General features: G+C 38.8%; 1 protein-coding gene across 1 annotated transcript in view; it reads left to right on the plus strand.

Moving 5' to 3' along the window:
- Positions 1 to 1,141: 1,141 nt before the first annotated feature.
- Positions 1,142 to 27,344, plus strand: part of c2cd2l (c2cd2 like) — a 41,468-nt gene continuing 15,265 nt past the window's right edge. Inside the window, exons 1-4 of the mRNA XM_007260500.4 lie at positions 1,142 to 1,504; positions 2,730 to 3,168; positions 23,805 to 23,900; positions 24,060 to 24,179. Of these exons, the coding sequence (XP_007260562.3) occupies positions 2,806 to 3,168; positions 23,805 to 23,900; positions 24,060 to 24,179 (579 nt within the window). The 5' untranslated portion in view covers positions 1,142 to 1,504; positions 2,730 to 2,805. The remainder of the gene's footprint in view (positions 1,505 to 2,729; positions 3,169 to 23,804; positions 23,901 to 24,059; positions 24,180 to 27,344) is intronic.

Genomic DNA, 27,344 nt, shown 5'->3' on the forward strand with positions numbered 1-27,344 from the left:
TACTCAACAATTTCTAGTAGTTTATTCCACCTCAGGTAGTTTTATGCACTAAACAAAAGTGTATATTCAAAACATGCTGATTTTGCTGGTTATTTCCATATATTAACTGTATGAATGTTATATTTATTAACAGTATTTACAAACTACACTGGTTTAAATAATGAGTCCCTAAACTAAATGACAAACACACACTTATGTATTCTGTTAAAATGCAATTGCAGTCATAAAGTCTGATCAAAGTCATACAATGTGGTGTCATTTTATACAATATTTTCTTATAGTTAAAGAAAATACACAAAATCACAACTTTCATTAACAATTCTTTAGATTATATGCATACAAATGTTTTGCACCTTTAAAGTAGTAATATAATATTTACAGACAAACTGTTCCCATACTTTTACAAATCATTCCTTCAAATGAATGAATAATCAGTCAGTTCAATTCTTTAATAAACTGTAACATCAGTTAATCAGTCCAGATTTGGTGAACTGTTGCCTCAGTATTTTAATCTGTTAATCTGTTTTTTTTTTATTTACTAACAGCTTACTCTTTACACTTTACTTTCCTCAATTTATTAAATAATTCTTTCAATTTATTTTTTGTGAATATATTTTTTATTGATTTTTCCTTTTTTCCTAAGAACAACATACAGAAACAAATAAAGGTATACACTGTGAATACAGATACTGTGAATAACCCTAAAACGTTCAGCACATATCCATCCGACAGGAATTAGCAGTCTATTTTTGATTCCCTCAATTTATTTATTTATTATTTATCAAAATTCTGGTGATTAAACATTTCCCTTAATGTATTAAATTGTTCCCCTTCATTTAATACAATGTGTTAATATATAGTAATCAATTTATTAAACTGAGGGAGCTGTTTATATATATATATATATATATATATATATATATATATATATATATATATATATATATATATATATATATATATTATTTTAACAGCATTTTCCACACTGATGCTTTTAGTGACTCCATGCACTCAGAAGCAAACGCTGCGACGGTGCAAAGAAAACAATTCAAGAAAACTCGAGAATCGGTTTAAAGGACTCGTTTAAAGAACCGGTTTAAAGAACCGATTCGTTCAGGACTCGTTCCGGACATGGCTAGGTGCGCGCGCTGTTTGTGCTGCGATTTTGACAGTTGCGCCAGTTTCTGTGCTCGTCGTTTCGAGAGCGGTGGGAGGGGAGACGCGGTGACCGACATGCAGCCGGACACGAGCTTCTGAACGGTGTTTCTGAGCGAGCCGGACACGGACAGGGAGGCGGGGATTGCGCGAGGAGACGGGAAAGCGCGGCTGTTCGGGGGTTTCGTGCGGGGATATCAGCGACTAGCCGCGGCGGCTAACGGCGGCTGTCAGCGGGGCTGAATAGTGCTGGTTGCCGGGCTGCGTGTGTTGGACTGGCGCTGCTGGCTGCTGGTGGATATCCTGCAGATCTTTACTGCGTGTTTTGGCCTTGTCGTTTGGAGGAACGGTAATTATAATCCTGCAGAAAAAAGCTGCGTTCATTTATTGTTATTTTGTGGGCTTTTTCAGTTAACCTAACACAGTGTTTACAAATGACAGAGCTAGCAAGCTAGCCGGCTAAATTCCCCCAGCAGCAGCAGCAGCAGCAGCAGTAGTAGTAAACAGCAGGGGAAGCATTAGCTAGGTTACCACCACTGTGCAGCTTCCATTACCTAACTAACTCCATTATTACTATTATTTAGATTACCTTTATGCTTTTTTTTCTATTTAAATAATTAATAAAACAAGTAAATAAAAAAACCTGTACAGTATTTAATAACTGTAAAATGCAAAACCGAATAAACCAATAATTAAAAAATAAAAATAAAAAACACAAGAAGAAACTACACTGCCTGGATAAAAAAAAGCAAAAGATCTGGGGTTGATGCTGCAGTTGGTCAGGTCTAGGTTCAGCAACAGTATGTGCTGAAAGAATGAGGTCAGCTGACCTTTCTTACTGATACATCTGTGAGGGAAAATTAGAAAAATACATTGCACACCTTTAAATATACCAATGTTATGTTGTATAGCTAGCTAGCGAATTGCCAATTACTAAGCTTCTCTAGCATAGAGTAGTTGGCACCTGCGTTGGTGTGTAGAAGCCGGACCTGCCAAGTGTCGACCAACAGAGCAATTTTAAGTGGCTAAAGGAGCAGCTATCTGGCCTCTCTGGTAGACACAAGCTAAGCTAAATTAAAAATTAAATGATTAGCTAAGCTATGTCCTCATACATGGCTGATATCCATAAACCTACAGATATAATGTCTAAATTTTGCACACAGTACTGTGTAAGTTTTTTTTTTCAGTATGCTGTTAAGGTACATGCTGAGGCTTAGATATGAAGTTGGTTTCAGGATTTTCCTGGATGCCGCAGCCATTTTATTCTTATATTTGTGTTTTACTGTGACAAGAAACTTTAACAGCCTAGATGAGAAGTTTTTTGATTCTTCAAAGAAAACAACAAAACAATGTACTGTATAAAGCTTCATAAAGTGCCTATTGAGGATCTGAACCTCTCAAGTCATAAGAAATCTGAACCTAGATAAGTTGTGTACAAGTTGTGCTACTCCCTGTTAAGTTCCTCCTCTGGAGTTCAAGCGAGTCTCTAATTCCTAACTTTGGTCTCTGTTTAATTTTTATTCTGCATGCTTTCTGTTGTGCCTTTTAATCACACCCTCTCTCCATCTCCACAGAGTCCCACCTCCATGAATCAGACTTTCCGGCAGGTAATAAAAATGCGACTGAAGTGATCGGCCAGCGAGAGGGGCGATGATGAGTTTCCAGGACGTGAGCTGGCTAGTCCTTGTGGCGCTCTTCTGCGTCTCGCTGATGGTCGTGCTAGCTTGGCTAGTCCAGTTCTCCCTGGCCTTACTGAGGCCCAGAAGAGGTACCAGGCTCCAGCGGAGTGAGGAGACCTCCTGGCAGCTGCCCCTCAGCCTTACTCACCAGACCCTGACGGGTGGAGTGTGGGGGTCTCTTCTGAGGCTCAGGTTTGGGCGAGATGGCTCTGCGAGTGATACAGAGGCCGGGGTCAAAGGGCTTCTGTCCTCGCTCTTCGCGTTCAAGTCTTTCAGGGAGCACTGGCAGAGAGCTTGGGTGAGGGCGCTCAACGAACAAGCCTGCAGACAAGGGGTGAGTTATTAGTGTGCCGTGCAATAAGGTGACAGTGCTGTTGTATACATGCTATCTTTAAGAGGTTATCCTTCTGTACGGTTGATTCTGGGAGTGCAGCCATGTTTGGAAATTATCATTGGGAATCACTGAACAGCCATAACATTGACTACCATGTGTTACAGAGCACCCATCGATATGTAATGTGCTTATACTGATATTTATACTCGTGCAGTACAGTGAATTTCTTCTCTTCACATGCATCCCAGTGGTGGCTTTAACCTTTAACCAAGTGTCTCAAAATTCCTGCCTTCACATTTCCCAAGAGAAAGGTCAGAATGCAGGGTCAGCTATGCCACAGGACCCATAGAGCAGAGATCTTTAAGGGCCATTCTCATGAGCCCAACTGTAGCAACTTAGCAGACCAGGATATCAGACCCATAAAACTGTAATTAGTACACTACACAGTGAGCCACCACTCTCAAGTCCCTTAGAGCATGCATGCTGCTGGAGAATAGGTGGCACTAGATTGCCCTTTGGGATGAAAGCAAACCAGAATAGAGTGTCATGCCTGGCCTGGCCAATGTTTTGCTGTGCATCCTTGGTTTCTGGCATTCAAGTGCAGGCCCGGTGCAACAAGGCAAGCAAACCAATCAATTTCCTAGGGCCTCAAGCTGGCCTGGGGCCCCCAGACAACCACTGCTTCTATGATGGTCAGTGCAGGAAAGTACCCTCTCACAGGGGCCTCTTCCACTCGTGATTCCTGCAGCCAGCAAGCAAAATATGAATGAGGGGTGAATGTGGTCCATTTTCCTTGGGGCCCTGTTCAAGTGTGTACCCCTTATCTACATAAACATTCTTGTAGACCAAGCGCACCCCTTTGTGGCAGTAATCAACTGTTTTACCTAGTGGCTGAGGCTTCTTTCAAAAGTACAATGCTTCTTTCCACACTGCAAGAAAAGTGTTTGGGAACGGTGAAGCATATTTAAAGATGCTAAAGTGACATAATCTTTGAATGTTCTATCTTGCAATATAATGACTTAAAGACCTGCTGCTAACATCTTGGTGCCAGACGTTATAGAACACCTTCAGAGGTTGTGAAAAGTCCATGCCTCAGTGCCTCAAAGCTAATTCGGTGGCAAAAAGCGGTGACCTGGTTTATACTATGCAATGTTTGACATTGGTTTTAATGTAATGGCTAATCAATGCATGTTTTTGGGCACTCACTTGTAGGTGTGTGTTGTCATATCTCTGTGCGCATTTGTCTAAATATGGGGACAGGTATTTATAGGCTTTGTTTAAGAGGGTGTGTGGGCACAGTGTGCAAAGTGGGGTTACTCACTAGTCAGTGTGTGGGAGTTTTGAGTTTCAGGAGTGAAAGACAGGTTCTTGTATAACGTTTCTCACTCTCTCCCTCTCTCCCTCCCTCCCCTTCTCTCTCTCTCTCTCTCTCTTTCTCTTTCTGTTGGAATTACATCATTTCTCCTGAGGCCTAGAGACATGAGCTTTATATATATATGCAGTGTACTGTATATATTCTGCAGTTGATTGGAGGCTTGGGATTAAATTTAACAGCTTTCATGGTCACTCTTTCACATTCAAGCTGTTCATTTTGGCTTCCACAGACTTTGTTTAATTAGCTATGCAGTGTAAGTCATAGTATTAACACAGCCAGTACATCGCAGATGTTTGCACCATGTGCGTTTTATTTAAAGATGGCAGCTTCCATGGGCAGGCTATAGGGACTTTGACTCCTTTATTCGATTGTGAAATGTCCCTCATTTTCCTCATTGTTCCAGGTGCTCGAGGGTAGATGTTAAACTTGTGTTCTTGGCTGAAACCAGCTTCTTGCTTTATGTTTCACTTGGCACACCTTTTAAAACCGAGGTCAGCACAGACCTCCTGTTGGCACTGAGCCCATCTCTCTGACTGTTCAATAGCATTTGAGATCCATGGTGTGTCCAAAGGTCTCCTTTCCTATATTTAACCACGTCTCTGTTTGATCTGTGTGGGTATCAAAGCTCAGTGCCGTAGACTGCCCTCTGGGCACAGAATGAGAGAGCGAGTGATGTCCTGCCTCCCTCCCTTGCTCTTTTTTTTTTTCAATCCTTGTCGTTGTCCATGTATTTTCTGTGTGGTTTCTGACTTTAATGGGGGTCAAACAGAGTGTCAGTCACCCCTCCACAGAGGGGGGTGACACTTGGTCTAGATCATTTCATTTTGTGCTGGTTGAAAAGACGAGCAGGACTTTTTCAGTAGAAAAAACTTTTTTTTATTTTTTTTTTTTATTTTATTTCTAATTTTTTCCCATTTTCTCCCCAATTTACACGGCCAATTACCCAACCCATTCATTAGGACTCCCCCTATCACTAGTGATACCTCAACACACCAGGAGGGTGAAGACTAGCACATGCTTCCTCCGATACATGTGAAGTCAGCCACCGCTTCTTTTCGAGCTGCTGCTGATGCAGCATTACCGAGCAGCCAGCGCGCTTGGAGGAAAGCGCAGCGGCTCGGCTCCAGTACATCAGCTCACAGACGCCCTGTGCTGCAGACATCCCCGTGGGAGTGATGTGGGGAGAGAGCGCCATCTACCCACCCAGAGGGAGCAGGGCCAATTTTGCTCCCTCTGACGCCGGCAGCTTGATGGCAAAGCTGCATGAGCTGGGGTTCGAACCGGCGACCTCCTGCTCATAGTGGCAGCGCTTTAGACCGCTGGACCACTCGGCGCCCAGTAGAAAAAACTTTTAACTGATACTGCAAGTGGGGATCATGCAAGTGTGGAAGTTAAGGGAGGAAAGGGCAAAAACTAATTCTGGATGCAATGCAACACATTTTTAATGCAGGTTAACAGGTCCACAGTAAGGATGTGCACTGGTACTGAAGTATTGTGTTAACTATTTTAGATGGCAACTTTTGCATTACTGTTTATGTATTCATTGCATTTTTTCACAGGAAATTTAGTAAACCGATTAAAAAAAAAAAAAGACTGTAACCTGATTACTTTTCTCATACTAGGGATGATGATTATATATATATATTATATTAGAGTTTGCAGCTGCTATACATACACAAGTGCCTTATTGTGAACATGCTGCCAAGGATGCATTGTTACGGACGGTTGTGTTGGTAGTGTTAGCATATTGCCAAGGACACGCTGTTATTGTCAGTTGCCAGTTTGTGTAATCACATGAGTTTAAACAAGCAGCTATCATCAGCAGAATTAGGGAGTTAATGATACTGCAATTATTATAAAATATCTCATATGAGCATTATAGCAGCTGTCCTCTACTTCACAGAATCATTTGCTGTTCTGCTGCAATCAAAAGGACTGTAAAAGTACATTTCCTGCAGGAAATGCAGAATGGTTGCACAGCTAAAGTGGTTCCCACTGGTTTCTAAGGTGTTGCAGGTGGTTGGTAATATGCTGTTGGTTGCTAAGGTGTTTCTAAGTGGTAAAGGAGTGATGAAGGAGTGCAAGTCTTGACCTGCTTTGCCATAAACAACTATAATATTTGGGTAAATATACGTAAATGTTTTTGATATCTATCATGCACTAATGTAGATATTCACGGCTGATGTTGATGTCCGATATTACACTTGTATGTATCTGCTGATATTTATTAACCTAGAGAGAGACCTGACAGCCACAATATAACTTTATAACTAATAAGAATATATAAAAAGTAGCATATTGTAGTAGCATGGCAAGTGTCACTTGGTCCTTTTCTGGTATACAAAAAATACGTCCAAAATGATCTGTTTGAAATATTGGCCAAATCGTCCGATACAGATGTAATTTCGTTATCATTGTACATCCCTAATACTGCGATATGATCCCAATAATATCTCCACATGCTACTCAGCTACCATTTTTCATTTGCTAATGCTACCAGTGTCTGAAACAAATGGGAAGTTGGGAACACATTAGAAGTAGTGACAGACATTGCTTTAGCGATGAATGGTCAAACATTTATGTGTAATTTAAGTGACATCTGATCATCTGCACTGCTCTGTACAAATTGCTGAGGAAAAATGCAGCGAAGGAGTTTCAGGGGCTGCTCACTTTCTCAAATCACACAATTATGTTTGATTAAGTTATTAAGCTTAAGTTTTATATATGAGTTTCAACGGTTATAGTCATTGACTGATTGAAAAAGAATAACCGAATTAGTCGACTACCATGATAACACTTTGTTGCAGCACTCTCATATTCACAGGTACTTGGGTAATAATCACTTTTGAAGCATTGGAAAACGGGTATTTATTAATTGCCTATATTTTATTACATTGCCCTGTCGCTCGTGTCTGATCATCAAGAGAATTATTTGAAATGTGCATCCCTAGTTCAAGTAAAACATGCTCTTGGTCAAAATCCTATTATATGTTCTCATATCAATGTCATATATGAGGATTGACTTTAGTTTGACAGATAATTTCTCAGTAATTCTCAGATAAAAAAATAAACTTGAAAAAAAGTGTTTTTTCAACATTGTGTAGCACCTTTTTAAGCATGTACACAGTTCACAATGAGAGCTAGCCAGGCTGAAGTACAGCCTCCACACAGCCATATGCCCCACATTTGTGGATGTAAGATGTACACAGTCATTTTAAACAGCTATGGAGAGAATGTTGCTATGTAAAGAATTTTCACCTTTTACCCTTTATGGAATTTGATGGCATTTTAGCTGATGCAAAGGCTGCGCACACTTTTCCTCTCCTGGTGAATGTGCTGTAAAATAGAAAGCAATAAGATTATTACTCAAAATGTCTTTCTCCACCCCATTTCTGTCCCAAGGTCTCCAGCTAATAGTTGTGCCAGTTCAGCAACCTAGTTATTTCATTAGGTTGTCAAGGGGAGGTGTTCGAGAGGCTGTAGTTATGTAATTCTGATGTCCTCTCGCTTCAGTTTCTCCACAGTCAGTTGGATTTTTCAGGGAAAGGATGAGAAATCGAGCAGAAAGCCGTTTAATTTCAGGGATGAGAGCCAAGTGCCGAAGCAGCACCTCACGTTTCGTTCTGTCGATTGCTGTGGAAGATTCTGCTAAGAGTAATGGACTGCGCTGCGTGTGGAGTCAGGACTTTTCTTAATGATGTCTTTTAAATTCAAGGGTCTCTCATGTGATTGTGAGACAAATGAGTGGATTCTTGTTTTAGAGGTATTTAAACTGCTGTGAATGAGGCACAATACTTCACTATATGGAAAAACGTACTGAAACACCTGCTAATTCTTTGATGGAATCCAGGGTTATACAGAGTTTATCCTGCTGTCGTTGTAGTTACTGTCTTTACTGTCTTTGAAAATGTTTTCTACTAGATTTTGGAACATTGTTTGCATAGTTTGCAAATTTCGTTGCACACAGCAATCAGATTTCAGTCTGACTAACCACAGTTGCATTCCAGCATCAAGTGTAAAAATGCATGTAGTTAAAATCTTATCAGGCTACAATCCAAATACTAGTCAAATGACTTGACCAAGGGTAAAATAGGTCACAGTTCCAATGCTTTACAGCTCAGGACTGGGGAGGTTTATATTCCTCTAGCCAACGCTTGCTATTAGCCACAGTGCCAATAGGTTCATGTTGATCAACTCCATGAAGTCCTATTCTATTGGCATTTGACAGCACTTCTCTGCAGGGACTAGACTAACTATGTAAGCATGTTTGCACATCTGTGTCAGCAAGGGTTGCAAATAAAATAAGTCTCTCCTTTACAGAGAGAGCAGTTTGCAGTTTGCTTCTGTAATCTGTTATTGCGTGTGTTGTTCCCCAGACCACTGTTACAAGAACATTAGCTGTGAGAGCTTTGCTGTCAAATGTAATAGGTCACCCTCTTTCACAACTGTCCCAAAACGACTGCAATTTCAGCTGTGAAATGACCTTGCAATGTGAGGAAATCTCCTCAGATGTTCTAAAGCATTGTTGCAGTCAGAGGGCTATTTTAAGGTTTTCTTTGTAGTTTCCTTTGTAGTTTCAGCAGAGTAAAAGAATTGCTTGCCAAAATAGGGTTTTTCTTGTTCAGGTTGAAAGTGGAAGTCTTCTAGGAAGTCTTGCTTTATTTCTAGAGAGTTTTAGTTCCCCTTTCCACCCTTCTGGGCTTTTTATCATCTAGAATTTGATAGTGCTGGAATGATAGAGATGCTTTTTAAAGTATGACCATCTGTTAATAGAGCTTTTTAGCAGACGGATTCCAATTTGAAGGCTTTGATCTACAATCTGTCTCCTAATAAGAGATAAAAGACTTTCATTTTAGGCTCCCATTCAGGAGGAACATATGCACTTCAAGGAATCATATTTATACAGACTGTCTAATTAGGGCTGCACAATATTGGAATAACTTTGATTGCAATTTTTTTTGGTGGTGTATATTGAGATAATACGAAAAAAACATGACATGCTCTCCTCCACCAGTCTTACACACTGCTTTTGGATAACTTTATGCCACTCCTGGTGGAAAAATTCAAGCAGTTCAGCTTGGTTTGATGGCTTGTGATCATCCATCTTTCTCTTGATTATATTCCAGAGGTTTTCAATTTAGTAAATGATTTATATGAACTCCTATCACTACAATGTCCCAAGGGGAATGAAGACTAGCACATGCCTCCTTGTGTTTGATTTGATTTGCTGTAATGCTATTACACACCAAACATGCAGGCTACATTTTTATTGCCTATTGCAAAAGGAGGCAGGTTATATTTGTCAAATATCTTTTGTTTTACTTCAAACCTAGACACACATGGTTCATTATTAAAACCATGCCATGTTAAATTTATTTATTTATTTATTTATTTTTTTAATTGCTGATGTTTTAAACCATCATTTCATATAATATGTATGGCAGAAAAAATATTGGAATGTACATGTCTTCCCCCAAATTGTTCAGCCCTACAGAACAATTTGACTGATTATGTGTAATAAAGATGGAACAATTCCTCTAAACATTTTGCTGTGGTGTCCTTGATTGGTTCTAGTACTGTCATCATGACACCGCATTTGAAATGAATACGTACTCCAGGCTAATACCTCATGTTATTCAGATATATGTTACAGCTTGATGGTAATCCCCGAACACTTATGATTAAATTCATTCTGTCCTGAAAAACCTGCTGGTGGGATTTCTGTGTGTGTAAGTGTGTTTGAATAAGAGAGAGAGAGAGTGTGTGAGAGAGAGAGTGTGAGAGAGAGAGTGTGAGAGAGAGAGTGTGAGAGAGAGAGTGTGAGAGAGAGAGTGTGAGAGAGAGAGTGTGAGAGAGAGAGTGTGAGAGAGAGAGTGTGAGAGAGAGAGTGAGAGAGAGAGAGTGAGAGAGAGAGAGTGTGAGAGAGAGAGTGTGAGAGAGAGAGAGAGAGAGAGAGAGAGAGAGAGAGAGAGAGAGAAAGAGAAAGAGAAAGAGAAAGAGATCAGGTCACAAGCGCAAAATTATAGCCTGTGCTAGGTCATGCCCGACCACCTTAACACACAGCAAGCCACCTGTTGGCATAGCTGCAGGAAAGCTGATATCCTAGTTTTGTCTGAGCCGTGGCCACATTTTCAGTCTGTGTGAAAGTTTTGTGAGAAAAGAAGGAGAGAGTGATAAAGTGAAAGAGGTGGTTATAAAATAACTCGTCTTTCATCTCTCTTTTCTTTACATTGAGATTCTTGTCAGTTTTCGTATATGGGCTTACTGTAACTATGGACCTGTTGAACCAGTTAGGGATGTTGTTTGTCCTTTAAAACTTTACAGTCCTAAAAATGAAGGTTGTAGTAACAGGTTCTCTGGTACAAGCTGCTAGAGTTGCTCAGTTGGCTCGATGTTCCTTCATGTAGCTTTCATGTCACAAGCTAGATAAGGTGGAGTCACATGACAAAACGCACAGGGTAGTTAGTTTTAGAGGTGAATTTGCACTATCAAACATTATTAACCTATTTCTACCCACTTAAAATCAGTTTCCTGCACACAAAACTGTCTTTCTGAACATGTGTCCGAAATCTGCCATGGAATGAACAGACTTTGTTATTCTGGAACCTTGAAATGTAAAAAAATCATAGGGGTTCAGACTGTTGATTTTTTTTGTAGTAGTAGTAGTAGTTCATCGATTAAATGTGTCTGTTATGTAACCTTATTTGTGATGGTTCTTTTTAGGATGTCTTTTTTTCTACATTTATCTGATTTTCAGTTTTTCCAAAGCCTGCTAGTAAGTATTTATGTACAAAAACATAAGGTATAATTAATTGGTAACCCTTATGGCTCATTTATAATGTTAAATACACCATTTGCATACATTTATGAATGCTTTGGTAAATCACTTTGCACATACTTGTGTGTGTCATTTAGGCTTGCATCTATTAAGGGTGGTTTAGATTGAACATGGTGGCTTCAGAAGGAAGGTATCTCAACTTTGTAATTTTGCAAAATGTCTCTTTATTGATGAATGGACCAATACAAATAATCCAAAATTACATAAATTAACTCTGCATTGACTTACTGAAAAGTAAAGTTGACATTTTAGAGATACACGTTCCTACCATATGTTTCACATTCTCACATTCAGTTTCCTCTTCGTCGAGTCCATACGGCAGTGGTCATGTTTGGCTTGAACTGTTAACTACACTGCCCCCACACAGGAAATTTGGCAGTGTTAAATCAACACTGTTAGTGTTATATTAACACTGAGAGTGTAAAGTTTAACACTAACAGTGTTGATTTAACACTGCCAAATTTCCTGTGCACAATTTCCTGCTTCGCACTGCTTCATTCTTCTTTCTGTCCAAGCTTTTGGAGAGTGTGCACAAACACAAACAAAACAAATGCAGAGTATGGACAAAAGACTCTATGTGCATCTGTATCTGTAATGTATTTAGCATTGAGCTACATTTAGTTATTTGTATTAAAATGTCTGTATTGTGCCTCATTTTATGACTGATAATTTAGGCTGAAACATCTTTCTTTTAACATGTATTGTGTGGAGTATGGGTGGAGCTAAGCTACTGTAGGCTGAAGAGATTAATATGTTTATATATAATTGGCTTCACAAAAACAGTGTCTCTGAAATTAGCTTTTTGGCTTTTTAATTTAAGGGCTGGGCAGTTAAAGATATGGATGCCTTTTTTCAAAATGTACACTATGTAAGCATCATCAGCCCAAATTACCTTTTGCTTTTAAAAATGTACCTTTTGGTCTCTGAGTGGTCCAGCAGACTAAGGTGCTGCCACTATGGTTGGCAGATCGCTGGTTTGAATCCCGTTCATGCTGCTGGCCCTTAGCTGCTGTAGCCCCGAGAGAGAAAAATTGGCCTTGCTCTCTCTGGGGGGGTAGTTGGTGCTCTTTCTCCTTAATCATCACAAAGCGTCTGTGAGCTGATGTATTGGAACCGCGGCGCTGCACTTTCCTCCACTCGGCAGTGGATGCTGCCATTCGATGCTACCAATTGATGCTACATGGCAATGCTTCATCAGCAGCAGTTCGAAAAGAGGTGGTGGCTGCCTTCACATGTGTCGGAGGAGGCATGTGCTAGTCTTCACCCTCCTGGTGTGTTGGGGCATCACTAGTGATAGGGGGAGTCCTAATGAGTAAGTTGGGAAATTGGCCTTCTAAATCGGGGAGAACATTGGATAAAAATTTGAAAGGAATTTAAATAAAAATTGTATCTTTTTTAAGAAACCTTTTATTACAATGAAGGAAAGCTGTGTGATAGTAAGACGACAGCAAAGTGAAAGTCAGTGATGGAATGTAGTCAACCATGTCTTTAACACAGTGTTGGCTGACTTCACTGTCTGCTTAGACTCATGAGCACTGTGCGAATATGTAGAGTGACAGCTAGAGGAGATGAAGAGGCCAGAAACCATTTCGTATGTAGGCTTCAGAGGGGGCATTGACTTGTGACTCATGGGTAGTAGGATCAGTGGAACTGGAGACAACACTAGGAGCATCGCCTTACAGAGAAAGGCTGTGGATGCTATTTAGACAGGCTTTAGTGCTTGTTGGTTGCAGCACGCAAGAAGACAGTCACACTGACTCCATGTGACCCCTCTCGTGGAAGTTGGAATGGGAATTTGACCGGCGCTTAATCTTCTCCAAGCAGTTCCACACACAGTGGCTTTTTAATCAGATTACTGGTGCACAGAAAGTGAGATAGTGGCTTGAGTGTCAAGTGTGGGAGAAAGGAGAGATAAGCGCTTTGAGTTACTGGGCTGGAGAAATGGAAAAGTGGAAGTGGTCTTTGTTTATGCTTCCCGTATCGTGCTGATGATAATTAGAGATGGCGTTTTTGCATTATTATACTGAATTGGAAAAAAGAATCATCTGATTCAAATCTAGGCTTTCCTTCCAATACCAAGTTCCAATACAAACTCTGACTACTATATTTACTATATATCTACTATATTTCTAATGTGTTATGAAGCATTGAGAGCAACCTGTAGTTTTTAGTGTAGTTTTATTTAGGTAAAGGCAGTGTTTTCTGTTTCAGTATTGCTATTGGTTGCTGTGGCGCAGTAGATAACACCACTGCATGCCAGTGAGCTACCGCATAATGTGGTAAACAGGGGTGACTATACTGCTCTACACCAATAAGAGTCCATGGGCTAGACTCCTAACACTACATTGGCTTACCTCTGTAATCGAAATAACCTTGTTAGTTGCTCTGGATACGAGCATCAGCTAAATGCCATTAATGTAAATGTAAAATGTAATGTAATTGTGCACTACTATTTGTATAGTTGTTTTCAGACATGGATTTTCAAACTACATGTTACTAGGGATATTAAAAATAATAATAAATGTATCAAAATATTACAATATTTGCTTTTGCAATACTGTGTTAGTTTTGAAAAAATAAACTGAATTTTAATTATCGTGTGCAAATCGTTAAGATTGGTGTCAGACACTGGTTCATTTTACGCTGTTTTTTTGTGCCCACTAGATAGCAGTGTTGCACTCAGTTTTTAGATCCCACTGTTCTGATTTTATAAAAAGTAACTGCTTTTCTTACTCAAATTAAAACAATCAAAATGTATCGCTTTCTTACAGTATCACAATATTTTTCTTACGATATCACAATATTTTTCTTACAGTATCACAATATTTTTCTTACGATATCACAATATTTTTCTTACAGTATCACAATATTTTTCTTACAGTATTGCAATATTTTGTGATATATTGACTGATAAACCCTGTATTGTGATGGGTATCATATCAGTCCTTGCCCATACACAGCCATAAATTGACTATATATGTTTTTTAGATTTAAGTTTAAAATTGTAAGTATCTTTATTAATAATAATAATAATAATAATAATAACAATAATATTTGTTTTTTATTTATCAGGAAACACTGTATCACTATGTATGTCTTCCAATGTATTGCTCACTCCCTAGTGATGCAGTGTGCCTGGTTAGGTAGTGAATCATAAATACAGGCCCAGCTAGTTTATCACAATTGTTGCTGTGTGTCACAGCTGCGTTTCTTCAGGGTTTCTTTGGGTGGTTGATGTATGTGAAATCTCACTTACTCACTCTCTCTCTCTCTCTCTCTCTCTCTCTCTTTCTCTGTCTTTCCCCCTCTCTCACTCTCACTCTCACTTCCTGTCTCTTCCTCGCTTCGTAATCCAGGGATTTGACAGAAAGGGATTGGCACAGCTGGTTATGTGTTACGATGTCAGCAGAAGGACATTCCCTGAGTGCGGATAAACACACGTGTGCCCTTACACATTTAAAAGCAAACACAGTGTAGTTTCACAGTATGATTGCATAAATTATACACATACATGCTTAAACGCACCGCAGGCTACGTTCTGCTTAATATAATTTACAGATAGTCACTTTTGTCACAGAATCTTTCATTCTAAACTTATTTGATTAATGATGCCTGTCTTGATTTGACCTTTTGCACTGTCACGTTTGTACATATCAGGCTGAAGCATTGCATACTTGAGATTATGCAATGACTGAAGTGTACAGGCACAGACATCAGTCAGCCATAATATTAAAAACACCTGCCTAATATTGTGTTGGTCTCTTCTGTGCGGGTAAAACTGTTCTGTTCTGTAGAGGCAATGACCTCTGATGGTGTCCTGGAACATTTCAAGATGTTAGCAGCAATACATTGTGAGGTGGGAAATAATGTTGATTACATCATTCAGTCTTGGGTGACCATGCCTAGAGTTTGACATTATCATTATATATATTGTGATTTTAAATGGATCAGTGGTTCAAATTCTTGTTTGATATTTTTAATTTTATTCATTTAATAGTTTATTTAACAGGGACAGTGTACATTAATTAACATTACTGTAAATGCACCAGAATTAGCCTAAAGGCTTTTTTTCATCTGTTGTCCCTGGACAGATCTTGAAATTGTCTACATAAAAACAACATGAAGATTACGATGAACAATGCAAATATAAAAGAGCAGTAAAACAGATATATCACAGCTGAAGCTGAAAAGACAATCTAACTAAAGATACTTTTCCCAAGGGGGAAGGAAAAAAAAACAAAAACCAAAAAAAAATTGTAAATATTCTATTCATTGTTTATAGCCTCTGTCACTGACTGACATTCAGTACATGGTACATTACATAAATTGGCCAATAATGTTTTCAGACTTTTGTCCAGCCATACTTGATCTTATTGCCAGGTTACCAGTTGACATTTTTTTTCGACCACTTTTGGAAGGTACTGACTGTTAACATGTTAAGACCTGCCTAAAGTTTTAAGGATATTCTGACCCTGTCCTCTAGCCTTTATCATTTGACCAGTGTTAAAGTCAATTAGATCATGTAGCTTAGTCCCTTTTGCCAATTTTTCAATACATCAACTCCAAGAACTGACTGTTTACTTGCTAATTAATATGTACAGTATATCTCACCCTATGTATCGTCACAAAATTATCATTGTTATTCACTTCACCTGTTATGGCTGATTGTTGTATGTCATACATGACTGTAACACACAGCATAATAAATTCACCAACATGGAAGCTGATCTGGAGCTCTGCTGCTCGACTATAGAGATGATTTATTTTTTTTTGTACATTATCATTAAAACGTCATTGGTCTGCTCTCTGGCTTCCATATTATCCTGTAAGAGATGGCACTGGAAAGTGTGTTTGCATGTGCATGCTCCATGTTGTGTTTGTGTGACTCATACAGTCACCCAGAGGGCATGTTGGGTGCAATAATCACATGTTTGCACAAGAGAAAGCATTTGCTGATAGCTGCTCAGATGTATCCGCAACACAGCTAGTCCATGATTTCAAACCTTTATAAGCCCTTTAACCCTCCACCATTGCGATAAGAGTGTTGTTACAAGCGTTTATAGTTTGTGATAACTATAAGAACATTTTGGGTTAGTCAAGTGAAATAAATGTCAGTATTGGTTGTTGTTTTCAATTTGTAATTTTGTTATAAATCACTGATAAAGATATTTTAATTTAGAAAGATATTTTTAATATACAGTCATGTAAAAATGGACACTTCATGGAAGCTGTATATACCCACCATAGCAATTCCTGTATAAGGCTGTCTCTCAAATATCTCAAGTACCAGAACACGAAGAGGACATGCTAGGAAAACTACAGAGACAATGAATCACTTTGAATAGCTAGAGTTCACTGGCAAAGACTGGAGTAGATGTGCACCAGTCAACTAGATCAAGTACTCTGCGTACAACTGGCATGTCTGGAACATAACAAACTAATTTTTGACCAAAATTCAACCATGATATTTTTATTTTTGATCCTATTAGCCATTATTATCTGTATTATAATATGAATGTTTCACATTTAGGTGAAAATGAACAGTTTCAGACACTAATCTAATCTAGCTAATCCCAAGCACAGAATTTGTTGAATGACAAAATTGTGAATATTCAATAAAATAGCCACATATCATTGCTGTCCAATGAAAAATGTGTATCTTCAAAACAGCAGCTTTGCAGGAGAAGGTCAAACCTGTATAACTGTCAGTGGATGCCAATAAAAAAAGAGTTTATTTCAGAGAGTTTTATTGCTCCATTCATCAAGAAATTCTGACACAGTGTAAGGGATGTTTGTGTTTTAACGTTTTGTACTAAACTAAAAATTGACAAAAATGGAGATACTTGTTTTTCATTGGACAGTGACGATATGCACTTTGGTCAACAGGTGTCATTCAGCCAACTTTCTGTCAGGAGGAGAATAGACCAAAATGGCTCACAAAACATTTTTCTCATTTTTTTTTTTAGTTTAGAAAAATCCATCAAATATATACATTTCAAACCTGACTACACTGCTCTGGATAATCTGATGTGCCTGACTGAGTGTGTGTGTGCGTGTGTGTCAGAGAATGAGATGGTGGTACATTATTATGCCTCCAGTGTAGAATATGTCTCTCAGTGTCTGTGGCAACCTAGATACATGTGCAGAGAAAGGCTCAAGGTCAGAGCTTTCTCTTTCTCTTCTCTCTCTCTCTCTCTCTCTCTCTCTCTCTCTCTCTCTCTCTCTCTCAATTTTTTAGTTTTACAAAGCAGCACTGCTTTTTCCCCCCTGTCAGAATGTTCCAGCTGACTGGAGTGTGCATCTGCTCTCAGGATTTAATGCCAGTATGGCAGAGGCAGACCTGTTGGGAACAGACTTTTTATATGAGTTACTGATATCTTTAGATATGTGTGAGCTGCATTGCAGGATACTACAGGCTAGGCTCTCAGCTGTGTGTGTGTGTGTGTGTGTGTCACACTGTTTATTTTGAGGTTACCCTTTGTCCATCCTCAGAAGTTGTTAGTCCTGTTTGTGCTAGAAGTGGCCCTGGGCAGGCTTGGTTTTTGCAGTCGTTGCATTGTTTTATTTCTGGTTGATTGGACAGACTGGTGGTGTGTTTGAGGATGCCAGAGGGGGTCGGCGACTGGATGACTTAAACATAAAGTGACACTGTATCAGAAACGTTAGGAACCGTGTCCTCTCACACACTCACACACACACCCCTTACCCACACACAAACTATGACGGTACTGCATAACATATTTCAGGACAGCAATATACAAGAAATGCTTAGGTATTTGTTTGGCTAAAATGATAATTTCCCATAGTCCCAAATGGTGCGCTGTGCCCCGTGGTCCCTCTACAAGTAAACACTCTGGTAATGTAGGCAACATTGTAACTTTAGAAGAGCGCCTGGTTTAAAAGCATTTGTATGGGACAGATTAATGGGTGGAACAGTTACTTTTACTTTTTTATTGCTATTAATTAATGGTGACAACATAAAAAAAACAGAATAATTACAAACAAATTCTGTTATCAATTACGATTAATCACTTTTTCTTGTTCTTAAGACATAAGCTTTTAATAGTAGATATATTAATGTAAATAACATTATGCATTCATTTCTCGATCATCTACCTTCTGAACTTGTCAATAGTGACTCTCTATTTACACTACTTAATTATATTGTTACAAGTTTACTAGGTGTTGTAAAAAGAGTGAATTTTATGGAGGAAGAGGGGACCAAAATTTGTAACTTGGAAAAAGTTTCTAACAATGTGTAATTTAAGAGTACATGTGGGATAGGAATAGATTTAATACAAAAGTACAACCCAACTGGGTTGTTTTGGCAGTGTTGACAAAACAGAAGAGTAGTTTAAATCATCTTTGTTTGACATATTAACAAACAAATGCTTTTAAAACTTGTTCTGTGCACTGTTTGTTAAGGATTCTTACTTGAACGACATTCAAAAGCTAATGTTTGATCCACTGAAAATGCCTGGATTGGCCCCAATCAGTGCATCCTTACAAGTATGGTATTTCTTGACTTAAAATACCTGCAGCTTCATGATCCCAGACAATCTGTATTAATTGTCTGTCAGCTTGCTCACAGCTGGAAATCACCCCATCATCAAAACCCTTTAAATAACAGTAGCATTTATTGTGAAGTCAAACACTAAGTCCACTTAGTGGACATTAAAATAGTATTGGGGGGAAAAGGTATGAAGAACCTTTATGGAGACTGCATATTATAGTGTTAAAACTATAGAAAAAATCATGATATGTGATATTAGTAGCATTAATTTGTTGGTTTACCCCTGACTAGCTTATCAAATTTATCAAATCTCTGAAAACGTTAGGTGTGCCATGCCTAACCACATTTACTTCATGTAATCATGCAATCGTTTTGTTGTTAGTGTGTGATATGTCTGATAAGGAAATCTGGGGATGACTGGCATGCAAAATTTTTTATGTAAATTTTTTGGGTTTGTCATCCTATGCAAAAGAGTACTGAGTGGCAATAGCTGGTAGCAGTGAATTTGTGTTGTGATGCAAGAACCATTGTATGTGATGTAAAGTAAGCACAATGCATGATTATCTTCTTTTACATTGCTTTGTTGCTCATCTTTCAAAAACTCAACTTAATAGGTCAAAAAGTAGACCTTAATATCATGTTGCGTTCGTGACCAGTTGGAGTTAGAAACTTTGCAACCTCCGTGTATGAATTTAATAGTGTTTTCAGCTTTTTATGCAGCCTTCGTGTTCATGTTTGTGTTGTAATATGATACTTTCTTCTGATATAAATGACATTTAAAAAGAATATGCAGTGTTTTTGTAACTGTCTCTACTGTCTAGGGAAGGTTTTCTACTACATTTCTGAGAATTGCTGTTAGAATTTGATTGCACTCAGTGACAAGTTTCTTATTAAGATCAGGACATTGGATGATCACCACCCCTCTTTGTCCCCAACTTGACTCATTGGATGGAGCACCATCATACCAGAGAATCCAGTTCCCCTTATAAAAAAAGTATAGAGGGATTCTTGGATAATTGAAAGCTGTAGTCATTCTGTTCTTTTGAACAAACTGTGTGTCTATTGGTGTTATATTCATTGTTCTTTGCTATAGCTTTCACCCAGTTTTAAAATAAACCAACCCCTGTAACATTGTAAATTCTTTTTATGAGACTTTTATGTGCCCACAGCCACCAAACAGGAGGGAATGTTCTTTTTCTTTCTTTTTTTTCACCTTACCACAAGGAGAATTGCGGTTTTGTGAATGCTTTGAGCTGGAAAGCCATTCCCAGTTGTTTTGGACTCTGCATAATCTCAGTGAAGTTTACAAAGTGAGTTGATCAAGAATTCCTCATAAAACCCACTGATTAAAAAAGCTGGACAGAATGTACATGTGAAATAGGATGGAGATGAAGAACGATGTGGGTGTGATCTTCTTTTCTGTAGATAATAACGATCAAAATCACATTTCCTACTGAAACCTTAAATCTCATTTTTGATCTTAACTGAAGGCAGACAGCACGGCTTACTCACCCAGTCACTTCTGTCTGGAATTGCAGCCATAGCTTATGTTCCAATGTGTCTGTGAAAAAACACACGCCTGCAGCCATATGTTATCTCAGACAAGTGCAAACTAGAGATGTTGCAAGTCAGTCCGGTGGGTTGGGTTGGGTCTGATCCATGAATTATTTCAGTGGATTGGGAAATGTCTATTTTAATCCTATTCTAGTTCCAGTCCTTTGTTTTGACATTGAAGCAATCGACTGGCATTCTCAAGGCACAACTGGCATGACTTTATTTACAGCGCAGTGCAGTGAAGAGCATCCAGGATTGGCCATCAATCTTGTGTATTGCGTACAGGGATTTTCCAGACTCTCTGGATCTATTGATAATAATACATAAACATACTGTAGGTGGTAGGGGTGGGCGACGTGGCCCCAAAATAATATCACAGTATTTCATGGTATTTTTGTGATAACTATTCTTTTTGGTGATATAAAAAAAAAAAAAACATTTGAATAAAAAAAATTCAGGAATACACTTCTCCAACAAAATGAAAATTAAATTTTATTACTACATATGATACAATATGGCACACCACTAAGATACTACTAAGATACTAAAAAATACAAGACTTTAATCAGATTTGTAACAGAAGTCAATGATCCACCATGTTATGATGCTAGTAATGCCCTCCAAATATCTCCATATATCCAGGATTAAAGAAAAATAAATGATACTGGACAGATATAATCTGTCTCTAGTAGATATATAATGGGAAATGAGAACAGTGTGAATTTTTAGGTAGAAAATGCATCAGATTCCTCGGCATATAGGCATCTGTATGAGAATGCTGCATTGGAAACTGGTCCATAAAATATAACTGTGTTTAGTTCATACTGTAATATACATTGTCTTAGTCATCATAGTGAAAATGTGTACCTCCACACTGTTCTCTGCTTATGTATAAGAGAGGGAGGGAGGAAAGAGGCAGGGAAAAAGGAAAGAGAGAGAAAGAGAGAGAGAGGGAGAGTGAGCTTGCCATAAAGTGATGATGAACATATGCCATGACAATAGGGGATTTATGTCCCCTCTTCCTCTCCTCCACAGAGCGCTGAGCCTGAGCCAGTTGAAGCAATCCAGTCAAACACAAATACTAATCCTTTTGGATCAGAGAGAGAGAGAGAGTGAGAGAGAGAGCACCAGAGCGAGAGGATAGGATAGGGTAGAGGAGGAAGAAGAAGAAACCTTAAGTCAAAGCCTTGATATATTTTTTGATTCCCACCGTTTGGGACTTTTCCCCTTTCCTTTTATGTCAGAGCTCTTCCAGTCTGCTTATGATTACATGTTTTTTGGGGATTTTATTTTCAGGACTTATGAACATTTCATACTGTATTTACATTGCTTATACAACATCCTGCATCGATTTTTAATTACAGATTAAAGAACTTGATGCTTTCAGTAAGTTTTTTTTTATGTGAGTTCTTGTTTTTACCATTTTAGAAGGTTTTGCAAAGGATTTCCAGATTTTTCCTAATTATTTAGTATTTCTTATTTGAGAAGCTCTAGAATACAGCAGCTATAACTATAAAATTTTAAACAGCTGAAACTAAAAAAAAAGATGCTTACAAAACTCAGGCCACTGTTCAGTTCAACTTGAATACCAAAAAATCTGAAATATTATTTACAATATTTAATTATTAATGATATTCTGCTGTTACTTAAATGGCTAAAACTAGAGATTGGCTGATCAGTGCTTTTAAGGCTAATACCGATATACACTGCTACTCAGCTTGATCTGTTAACTGCAGATACCAGATGAGGGTGGAGCCACATTACTCTTTCCACGCAAACTTGGTAGTGCATCATTATGCAGAGCATCTTCTGTATTGTCTTTCAAGATGAAATGTTGATTGAGTTTTCATAAAAACTTCATCAGTCTTTATCTATCGTTCATCATGTTCTGTACTTTTGGTCGTGGTTAAATCTGTATTGTTTGCTGTACATTATTGTGTACTGTACATTGTTTTCTTTTCTATCACTATTAAACTCCTCACATGCACTTAAAATATTACAAGCTTATTCAAATGCAGGACTGAAAGTATGAAAGCATTAAGTTTTAAATTGTTTGCCATAAAACATTTTCTGCTGTTATCAGCTCCCTTTTTTCTTTCAGCTTTGTAGCCAACAGAGACTTAATTTGTGTTTTTAAAAGCTGAGTATTGTGTTATACACTTATGCAAGCAGTATGGGTTGAATGCTGATACAAGCAGGATCCCAGTGCGCATCCTGACTGTAAAATCTCTGTTTCACATTGTTCCAAACCGTGGCCCTGGAGTTCCTCCTCCCTGCTCGAACACTCTCTGCCCACTAATCAGCTAATTAACAAGCCCTTTATGAATTTACGGCCCTGTGTTAGAGCCAGCAGAAAAAAAGCTACAATGTATGATGTTTCACGGAGTACTTGAGGATCAGGGTTGGAAACCTGTGCCTTGGAACAGCATGTTCTACGACTCCTAACGCAGTGTTCCTCAAACCAGTCCTCAGGGCCCACCAGGCTGCTTCATGTTTTTGTGCACATGCAACTCCCCACACACCTGTCCCAGCTGTTCATTGTTCTTAATGGTTTGCTTCAGGTGCGTTGAGCTCTGGCATAGATTGAAAACATGAACCAGCTGGTCTGCTTTGCGAATCGCCTTATTATACTAAAAAACACATTGGTGCAAAGGTGTCACTTTGCTCCAAACGTTCAAATGAGCAGCAGTTTGAACCGTGCTGTTTTTACTCCATCATATTTTTTATCATTTGTTTCCATTAGTCGATTGCTTGCATGCCAATCTTGCACAGCCCTGGCTTCCCTCCACGCTGCGCCGTCCTGCCTTATTGCTGATCTGAGAACAGGATTCTCTGCAGGCCTTGTGGGGGTGTGGGCCAGAGCTTGAGCTGAGAAAGGGGGTCCTGAATCAGCTATTTCCCACTTGGTGCGGACTTGCTGTGTTCTGGCTCGAAGTGGTGCGCTGGCAGCTCTGAGACATGGCCACCTGCCATCGTCAGCCGAGACAGAATGATGTCACATCCTGGGCTTCGCTGACCAATGTTTTTTGGCCTGTGGTGCCAGCACATGTGTCAGGAAAGAGACGCAGGGGAGGTGTTTGATATTTGCAGCGTGTGATCTTCGTTGTTTGTTATGTAATGGCTTATTTAGATGTGAAGTGCTGGGTTGGAGAGGGTTGTTGATGGTTACAAGTGAGATGACTTCTTTTTTTTTTTGTTCTTGCTTTTCTAAAAGGAAATTGAGGCAGTGATTGAATTTTCATAATTTTTATTTTTACGGTTTAACAATCTTAATCTGTGCACAAAGATGTACAAAAAGCTGCACTGCAGTACTTTGATTCACACTAAAACAACTCTCTCTCTCTCTTCCCCCACAGAGCTCAATTCAAATCACCTTTGATGACAGCCTTCAGCTCCCTACCTCTGCGTCCATTGACCATGTGACCTGCACAGACCAATCGACACACAGCATGGTAAATGATCATCCTCTCCCTCTTCAATAGCCAATCTTACCTGAAGTATTTTTATCTTTATTTAACCTGAATTGTAGTGTTTTGACTCTCCCTCCTTCACTAGAACATATGGGGGATTTATTTGTCTCCTGTCTGAATCACGCTGTCCTCCCTTTGCAGGTTCTGCAGTGCAACTGTTCTGTTGACAGGGTGACATTCCCGGTGAGTGTCACTCAACAGTCACCAGCAGCTGTCTCTATGGACACATACCAGGTTACAATGGAGCCCATGAAGGCCCAGGTAAAAGCTATACTATGTGTTGCAATTGCATTTAGGAATAAATAAAAGCTAATTCTATACAGTGCAGTGTAGGTCTTGTGGGGTGCTTTCAGTGTGCTGAATCCGTATCTGCCAATGACTGCAGAAAACAGATAGATTAATTTTCTTTGAAGAGAAATAAAGCCAAAACTGTTCATTATTTCCAGAATTTCCCTCTGGGATCAATGCGGTGTCTCTGTCTGTCTGTCTGTCTATCTATCTATTTATCCAACCCACCTAATTCTTCTACAACAAGCGGCTCTGACCGCCTTCATTGAGTTTACAACGCAGCCAAATACCTATAACCTTATACCACTATCCAGTTTGACCAGAGAGAGATTCTGTCTAGAACAAACTGTGCTTTCTTTAGGTTTTCATCTGTCTCATGTAGAATTCCCATCTACTATGCTAATTTAGTCACTCCCTACCCCGCTTTACCCCCTTACACTGATAACATTGCAACTCTTGACCACCTGAAGAGAGTTGATGGTCATCCGTCTCTGCAGAGAGTCAAAATTGCCCCCCTTTGGTTTATAAGTCGTTTGTAAGATCCTTGGAAAACTCAACCAAGGTGATGACCATCAACCCCCCCATGATGATACCCCACATACTCCTCCCTTAATTACTATCTTTCCTCCTCCTGCACCCCCTGCAGTGTTCAAAGGAGTTTCCAATGTATGTAAGGTATTCCCAAAATGTCTTAATGAGACAGACAGAGAGAGACTGTTGACTATCTAAGCTGTGCCCGTGTATGGTTTTGTGTCTGCACGTAAATAAAGTCGCAATCTGAACATCCGGCTTCCTGATTCCTAAATCTGACACCTGATTCCTGGGGTAGAATTTCTTACACCCAGAAATAAAATGTTTTAAATGTGCAGTTCATGTACTAGTGCAAAAAAATATATATATATATTTTTTTTAATTTTTTTTTTCTCAGTAATTTAGTTCAGAATTTGAAACTCATATGGTGTATATATATATATAGATGTATTACATACAGAGTAATCTATTTTAATCCCAGAGTAATCTATTTTATTTGAAAACCCAAAAATCAGTATCTCTGAAAGACCAATTGGTACTTTTTGGGCAGTGTGCCAAGTCCTGCTGGAAAATGAAATTCGCGTCTCCATAAAAGCAAAGGGAAGCATGAAGTGCTGTTAGGTTTTTCGGGAAAATAATGCACTGGTTTTGGATATAACACAGTGGACCAACACCAGCAGATGACATGACTTTTTTAAAATAACCTCTGATTGTGGAAACTTTACACTAGACCTCCAGCAGCTTGAACTGTGTGTCTCTCCACTCTTCCTCCAGACTCTGGTCTCTTGATTTCCAAATTAAATGCAAAATTTACAGAATGATGGTTTGGAGAGCCAAGTCAGTGCAGTGTTTTTTTCCGGAAAATCTTTCATCACTTCATGCTTGACTCTACTGACAACTTTTATCGAGATGCAGATTTCATGTTCCAGCAGGACTTGGCACACTGCCAAAAGTACCAATTGGTCTTATACAATATTCAAATTGTCTGAGACACTGATTTTTTTGGTCTTTATTGACTGTAAACCATAATCATCAACAATAAAAAAGTAGGCGCTTAAAATAGATCACTCTGTGTGTAATACATCTATATAATACAACATATTTTGAACTGAATTACTGAATTAAAGTAACTTTACAATAATATTTAAAACACTAGTATTTTATTGCAAAACTATTACAAAACTACCAGCAAATTACAATACTGCTATAAGGTCTAGTTTACCCCCAAGCTGCTGTGAGAGTGTCAGTATGCACCAGTGATGATTGAAACATGTCATTGAAACATGTGTGGGGATGGGCATAGCTACACATCATACTGCGAATACTCCAGCCAGCAGATGCCCTACCCCGTGGTAATTTCACTTTGGATTTTTCTTTTCTACAGTCATTGGTACCTAATCTGAATAGCTTTTTTTAAAATACTCTGTTGGAATATATTGAAACTATTATACAATGGCAGGAGTTGTAATGTGGTAATCTGTCATAGCGCCAAGATCATGCTGCCAACTGAATGGACCTCAAGGCTGCGATTAGTCAGTAGGATCACACTGCTTTGGTTCTAAATCCATTTAAATCCATTGTTTGCTGTGTGCAGAAAACCCGCTGGGCCTCCTCTTCTTGACAGGCCGTTTTGAACATGACAAGCTTACTTGCAAGATCATCAGCATTCCTAGTGCTTCTGTATTTGCTGTTCAGAATGCAATGAAATGATCAAACACAGAATGAATTCAGATATGCTTAATAATATCTCAGTTGTCTGTTATTCCAAAGAAAGCCTTAGAAATTGCAGAGTTTTTGTGGGAGGTGAGCCTGCGGTGTCAGTTTACAAAAGAGGCTCTCCTTTTGCTATCTTAATAATTTAATGTAGCCTTAAGGTGACTGTTGGGACTAAAGTTCGTAGAGTTCATGGATCCAAAAGATGATGTCCAATCATTATAATTTGTATCTACATTTGAAGGACTGATTGTGTATGAAACAAATGGGTATTGCAATTGCACTTGCTTTAATTGTGATTATTGATTGTGGCTAATGGACACGCTCATTTTCAAACCTGAGCTGGGTGAGCTCCAAAGAATCTTTCAGACCACATGAGCTCCTGTAATTCATCAAACTGCTTATATAGTATTTAAGGGGAACATTAAAGATGATCGGTGATCCCACCGCACTCTAAACAATACAAAAGGCTGCATAATTATTCATGTTTTTTTTATTGTTTGTTAAAACTTCACCAAGGAGATTTGGGGATTCAAACCTACCTTAGAAAAGAACCAGATTACACGTAGGGTGTTTTCACATTAGCCTTTTTTTCCCAGTACTGGGTCCACTTGCTCTTTGGATTTGGTTTGTTTGGTCAAGTGTTAAATCTGTTTTTGGGCCAGGGAATTGTCTACAGTACCGATCTGTAGTCTCTTTGTCTGGGGTTTGCTTCAAGTGCCCTTTAAAGGTGTAAAAGCTTTCTATTCAAGGGTTCATGTGTAAAGTGCAGCGATTGGTTAATTTTATAACATAACATGACTGGTTCAACTCATTAGGTTACTTCCTTTTCCATCAGTATATCCTAATAATCCCATTCTGTTATCGTATGGTAGCGATGTTACTATTATAAGC

This window comes from Astyanax mexicanus, chromosome 1, assembly GCF_023375975.1.
Source record: "Astyanax mexicanus isolate ESR-SI-001 chromosome 1, AstMex3_surface, whole genome shotgun sequence".
NCBI classification, from domain to species: domain Eukaryota; kingdom Metazoa; phylum Chordata; class Actinopteri; order Characiformes; family Acestrorhamphidae; genus Astyanax; species Astyanax mexicanus.